At 43.3% G+C, this 6,976-nt stretch overlaps 1 protein-coding gene across 2 annotated transcripts in view; it reads right to left on the bottom strand.

Annotated features, from left to right (window-relative positions):
- The window catches only part of Top3a (DNA topoisomerase III alpha), a 42,736-nt gene that overhangs the window by 5,027 nt on the left and 30,733 nt on the right, over nucleotides 1-6,976 (bottom strand). For both annotated transcript variants that reach the window (XM_004640286.2, XM_023700136.1), the window contains 3 exons: nucleotides 5,967-6,080; nucleotides 5,726-5,891; nucleotides 2,267-2,410 (listed from right to left, as the gene is read on the bottom strand). In XM_004640286.2, the coding sequence (XP_004640343.1) occupies nucleotides 2,267-2,410; nucleotides 5,726-5,891; nucleotides 5,967-6,080 (424 nt within the window). The remainder of the gene's footprint in view (nucleotides 1-2,266; nucleotides 2,411-5,725; nucleotides 5,892-5,966; nucleotides 6,081-6,976) is intronic.

Raw genomic sequence — 6,976 nt, 5'->3', positions numbered from 1 at the left:
CCCACAAAATTGTTCCTGTCCCTTGGGAATATTAACATTTAAATTTTAACAATATCAAATTTGCAATATTCATAAACTATTTTATGTAATGAAGAGTCCACATGTAATTTCTATTTTAATACTCATGCCTTTGACATGTAATAAATTTTGTGTTTATCTTTGTTGTAAAATAAAATAAAAAAACCCAAACAAACAGAAAGTAGCAGTGCTATAAACAGTCCAAGGTAGGCAATGAAGAGTGGAAAAAAGCAGCAGGGACCTGGGACCAGAATTTGTTCTGTCTCTATTGTTCATTACAGCTGCATATTCAAAGCCAGTTCCCAAGCCCTCTGAGTTCCATTATCACTTTTTTCAGAAAGTATAGGGGAAGGAACTCAGGGTCTTCACACTGAACCACACAATATCCAGCCCTTTTAATCATTTTGACAAAGGGTCTGCTAAGTCACTAAATTGTCCAGGCTGGGCTTGAACTTGTGGTTCTCCTGTCTCAGCCTCCCAGAGTGTCTGCTTATTACTCTTTAAAATACCTTTAAAGGGGCCAGAGAGATAGTTCAGCAGACTAAAGCACTTGCTTAGGCAAATGCAAGGACCGAGATTCATCCCTGACAACACATGCTGTGCAGGGCCCTACCCCCAGGGTGGGCTGAACCAGCTAGAGTTGGGGCGTTGTGGCACAGGCTTGTAATCCCAGCACTGGGGAGGCTGAGGTAGAAGGATCACTACAAGTTTGAGCTGCATAGTAAAACCCTGTATCAAATAAATAAATAAGACATTAAAAACAAAAACAAAACACCTACCTTTAAAATACCCTCCGTAACCACTAGGAAGAATGCATGCAATGTGTTAATTATTGAAACTGTCCTACTGGGGCTGGGGAGATGGCTCAGTGGTCTAAAGTACCTACTCAGAACAAGCTTAGCAAAGCACAGGGACTGTGGTTCAATCCCCCAGCACCACATGCCAGCCAGCCCCGCCCCCTGGTGAGCTGAGCTGGCCACACACACACACATAAATAACTAAAATTTAAAAAAAAAACCAACTAAACATTAAAACAAACAAAAAAAAAGAAGACGAAACTGTCCTACCAATTTGGTTTGAAACTGTCTCATTGCTATTTGTTTCTCAATAAAATTAGGGGAAAAAAATAGAAAAATAAATTTAAAAAAAAAAGTGAAACAAAAAACAAAACAAAACCAAACCCTCTGTAGGGCCGGTCATATAGCTCAGTGGACTAAAGCGCCTGCTTAGGCAGAGCGCAGTAGCCCTGCCTCTAGGGTGCACTGAGATGGTGATTGTGACTGGGTATGGTGGCGCATGCCTGTAATCGCAGCACTTGCGAGGCTGAAGACAGGAGAATCACTACAAGGCCTAACTATATAGCGAGACTCTATAGACCTTGTACTAAATACATAATAATAAAAAAAAACCCCTCCTTGCCCAGCGTGGTAGTGCATACCTGTAATTCCAGCACTTGGGAGGCTGAGGCAAGAGGACTGCCATTAGTTTAAGGATAGCATGGACTACATTGTGAGTTCAAAGTTCAAGGCCAGCCTGTACTACAAAACAAGATCCTCTGTCAAAAACCTACCTACCTACCTACCACCTTCCTTACAGGGAAGGATTATGAAGACCCAATGAAATAATATCTGTAGAATACCCAGCTCCATATCAGACAGAAGAAAGGCATAGGAAGCACGGCTGCCTCCACTTTTCAGTACTTCTTTCCCCATGAACTTCCTGCAGTGGCCAGCTTGTTAGTCCCGATAGCTGGGCCAAGACAGGCCATGTGATTCTGGGAGTGCCCTGTCCAGCGATACACATCCTGTAGTCTTTCCCCTTTTCACATTCCCACACTTAACAGAGATTTGTGAAGCAAATACTATTTACCTTATTTTAGGGAAAAACACTGGAATCAGTATAGTCAAATAAACTGCTTCAGGGCATGCAGCTTCCATGTATAGCAGAACTGTGATCTGAACTCAGGGACATATCTGGATCTGAAGCCCCAACTCCATTTGCTGCACATTGGGTAAATGTCAGTATAATGTAGAGTACCAAAAAACCTGTATTATTTCTCAGTCTCCCACTTCTATTATTCCCAGGGCGCTTTATACCCAGATCCCACTCTGCTATCCTTCTAGCTCTAACACCTTGTTCAGGGACCAACAGCAGGGCTTGGACACAAAATGACAGGGTCTTTCAGAGCAGGCTGGCTACCACTGCAGGTGCTAGCAAGCAGAGGTGGGGACAGACGCTGGACACTGACCCACCACTCTTCTTGGTCTTTAAGACTATGTCTTTGTTGCACTGCGGGCACTTCTGGATGGGCTCTGGCATGGCTGGATAGACCTCTTCTTGCTGGGGTGTCTCTGCCCCTTCCCCAAAGTACTGGGACAAGGCCTCGTCCAACCTGAAGGAAAAGCAAAGACACACAGCAGCTGGCAATCACTGCAAGGGTATTTGAGACTTGTATGTGTTCATAATACATGCAGCAGGGAACCAGCTGATCTGATGCAGAGAAGGCAGAGAGGAAACTGGTTCACAAAAATGGCTCCTCTCAGACCCCTGGCTCCTCAAAGTAGCGCAGCTACAGGCACACACATAAGAAACTACAATGGGTTCAGGTATGAACTCCAAAAGTGTCTGTTAGCATTTAATGCTAGCTCATGAATTTCTTTTCTTTTTTTTTTTTTTTTTGTGGAACCAGGGATTGAACTCAGGCCCTTGCGCTTGCCAGGGAAGCGCTTATTCCACTGAGCCATCTCCCCAGCCCCTTCATGAATTTCTTTTGAGAACTGGCAGCAGACAGCTTCCAAAACAAAAGAAAAAAATACCCCACAGAAAAAACCCTGCAAAACTGTCATTTTTCTACCATACACATAAAGATGTGTGGGAGTCCTTCCCCCACATGCCACACAGTAGTCCAGCTGGTTGTCCTCAAATTCACTTCAAAGGCAATCTATTTGGAATTAGTCAGACCCTGTTATGGTTTATGTCTAGATGTTCCCCCAAAGCCTCATGTGCTTAAGGAGGGGCTTTCAAAAGGTTACTAGATTCTGGAATCAGTGAGGTTCTGGGGGCTGGGAGTGCTAGTTCAGTGGTGTAAGCACCTGTTGGCCAAGAGCAACGTCCTGAGTTCTGGGAGTCTCTGCCCCAGTACCCCCGCCCCCTCCAAGAAGAATAAAGATTCTGGTTGGAAGAGGCGGGTCACCATGGGAATGACCCATAAGAGTGTATTTTCATTCCCAGCTTCTCCCTTGACTCTCTCTGCTTCCCATCTGCCATGCTGTCAGCAGCTTTCCTCTATTATTCCCCTCTTCCTCTAGAGTCAGCTGACTATAGATTGAAATGTGAGCCAACAGTTGGCCAGATAGCTGAGTGGACTAAAGCGCCTGCTTAGACAAAGTGCATGGACTAGGGTTCAATCCCTGGCTCCACATGCCGTGCGGGCCCTGCCACTGGGACATGCTAGTGACTGAGACCAGGCATGGTGGCGCCCACCTGTAATCCCAGTGTTTGGGAGGCTGAAAACAGCAGGATCATAAGTTCAATCTGTGTAGTGAGACCCTGTAAACCCTGTACTAAATACATTTAAAGAAAAAAAAGAAGAAAAAGAAATGTGAGCCAAAATAAACCACTCCCATTTTAAGTTGCAAGTGTTGGGTATTTTGCTCAGCAATGAGAACTCAAAGGAGGGGTTGGGGAGATGGCTCAATAGAATAAGAACTTCCCTGGCAAGTGCAAAAAAAATAAAACAAACAACAACAACAACAAAAAAACACCTCAAAGGTTGAGGGCTCAGTACCCGAAACTGCCTTAATTTCAGAGGCCAATGGTAAATTCCAAACTATGAACTAACTGGCTATAAACTGGGTTTCCCATTAGTCCCTTCTCAGGTTTAATTTGCCAGCACAGCTTACAGAACTCCGATGAACAGCTAGATAGAAGAGACGCACAGGGCAAGGAGCACAGAAGGGATGTGAAGTTTCCATGTGCTGGCTTCCAGAACCTCCACATTTCACTACTGGAAAACTTTTAGAACACTGCTTTTTTGGGTTTTATGGAACTTTCATTACTTAGGTCTGATTGGTAATTCACTGACCAAGTGATCAACTCAACTTTCAGCATTGTCTACCCTCCCCAGAGGTGTAAGGTGGAATGGAGAGAGAGTAGTGAAGTTGAAAGTTTCAATTTCTAATCATATGGTTGGTTCCCCTGACAGCAAGCCTCCCCCATCCAGGGGCTGTCAGGTGTCTCCCTCTCTGCCAGTTATCTGATTAGCAAACAAGACATTTAGCATTTGGAGATTCCAAGGGTTTTAGGACCTGTAGTGCTAGGAAATGGGGGGGGGATATATTTTTTATATATTTATAATATATAAAAAATATATATGAATGTTTATATATGAATGTTGTATATATAAAAATATATATATGAATATATATATGAATGTTTTCTGTTTTCTTTTATGAATGTTTTATTTTACTTTTTTGTTTTTTTGGTGCTGGGACTTGAACTCATGACCTTGTGCTTGCCAGGAAAGCACTGTGCCACTGAGCTATATCCCTGGCTGCAAATATATGTGCTATAAATCATAGTATCATAAGTAGAAAACGTACTGTATTTCTAAATAACAAATTAGACACATGCTGCTTGCTAAATGACCAACACTGTTCATTTATGTATTCACTTATTTATTTTGTAGTACTGGGGATTGAACCCAGGGCCTTCATACTGAGTTATAAACCTAGCCCTTTTTTATTCTGAAACAGTGTCTAAGTCACTGAAGTGTCAAAATGGGATCTGATCCTCCTGCCTTAGCTTTCCAAAGTACTAGGATTACAGGAGTATACCACACCCGGCTTAAGCAGACAACTCCAAATGATAGATAGATCATATAGCAGAACGTACTTTTTTTTTTTTTTTTTTGGTGGTACTGGTGATTGAACTTGGGACCTTGTGCTTATAAGACAGGTGCTTATGCTGCTGAGCTATATCCCCAGCTCAGAACTTAAGATTCTTGGATTTACTGATGTCTGTTTGTCTGAGTGGGGTGGCACAGGCCTATAATCCCAGCTACTTGGGATGCTCAGGCAGGATGGTTTGAGGGCAGTCTGGAAGTTACCAAGTGTTGCTTCAAAATCAGAGCACCTGCCTAGCAATGCAAGGTGCTGGAGCCTTCACTCTGAACTTCACACCTGTAATCCCAGCACTTTGGGAGGCAAGATAACTGTAAGTTTGAGCAACTTAGTGATACTCTGTCTCAAAATTTTATTTTTTTTTTTAATTTTTTTTCGGAGCTGGGGATTGAACTCAGGCCCTTCCACTTGCCAGGCAAGCGCTTATTCTACTGAGCAATCTCCCCGGCCCGTCTCAAAATTTTAAAGCAAATAAACATAAAAATAAAAAATTAAAAAGAGTTGGGGATGCCGCTCAGTGAAAAGGCCTTCCCATACCCACCAGCTCAAATTAATTGAGGCAGACTGTTTTGATCATTTCAAAGGAAGAAAACCCAAAGGAGCAGAGCCTGTGTGGCTGGCTCCCCCCCACAGTTAATGAAGGTGCTGGTACGGGTGTGTGTGTGTGTGTGTGTGTGTGTAGGTGTGTGGTGTTAGTGCCCCAACCCAACTGCTCCCAAGAACTCTTGTTTCTTATGGGAATTGCTATCACCAGTGCCTGGGGCTACAAGACCTCTGGGGCAGGAGAGCAAGAGTATGGTACTCACTTCTTCGCCTTAGCCACTGCTTCAATGAAAACTTGTTTATATTTCTGCACCTGCTGCCTCAGAACTACAGACTTGTCCTTCTTGCCTTCACAGATCAATTTCAGATCAGCTTCTAGCTCAGCTCGGAGGTCAGGCTTAGACATCTCATAGCCCATGGAGTCATAACCTGCAGGAAAAAGCAGTGCTCTGTGAGGCTCTACAGGATACCCTCAGGGCTTGGGCAAGCTCTTTCTTCCTTTACCTTCCACTAGTCCCATGCCTAGGTGTCCAGGGAGGAACCGCTTGTCAGAGGTGAGTCCAACATACATCCGGGCTTTGATGGTCTCAATGTGCTCTGCATGAGTGGCATCAGTTCCTGGAAACCATTTTCTAGTTACTTTGAAGTAACACAAACAGCTGTTCCCACATGGCTTGTGGGTACCTTGATTCCCCATGGGCCCTACTTCTACTTGGGCAGCCAATGAAGGTGTCTTTATTTACATCTGGCTCAGGCTACAAATTATAGCGACAATCTCAACTTTCCTGGTCCCTTCGACCCAAAGACTTATCCTCACTGTCAATTCCAGCTTTACAACTCCTGCTTTAAATCCTTCTCTCTTTCAAGTCAGGGCCCAAGGCTACAACCCACCTCATCTCAACTGCATCACTGCAATGTCCTCAAATCTGCCCATTTCTAGCCTCTTTCTCCATCCAACTTATTTTAAGCTGTGGCCGAAGGAACCTTTTAAAGTGCAGCTGTGCTATTAGGGAAATGCAAACCAACAGCCCAGTGAAGTACCAAGAAAGACAAACAACAAGTGCTGATGTAAGGGGTCTTGTACATTTCTGGTGGTAATGTAAAATACGGAATCACTTTGGAAAAGTTTGATGGTTCTTCAAACAGTGACCCAACAATCTCACTCCTAGTTATATCCAAAGAGAACTCAAAACACATAATAGAAAAACTTGTACATGACTATTCATCACATTATTCACAACAGCTCCAAAGTAGAAACAACCCGTGTCTACCAACTGATGAATATTAAATAAATATGATCAATATATGCAATAAAAAATAAAATAAAAAAGAATGAAATTCTGACATGGTTCAACAAAGATGAACATTGAGAAAATTATGCTAAGGAAATCACTTACAAAAGATACATTGTAGATTCTATTTGGGAGGCCTAAGGCTGGAGGACTGGGTTAGAAGAGATAATGGGTTTCTTGGCGGGGAGATGGCTCAGTAGAGTAAGTGCTTCCCTGGCAAGC

Source organism: Octodon degus, unplaced genomic scaffold, assembly GCF_000260255.1.
Source record: "Octodon degus isolate 3935 unplaced genomic scaffold, OctDeg1.0 scaffold00122, whole genome shotgun sequence".
NCBI lineage: Eukaryota > Metazoa > Chordata > Mammalia > Rodentia > Octodontidae > Octodon > Octodon degus.
This window is presented reverse-complemented; position numbering and strand designations above follow the sequence as displayed.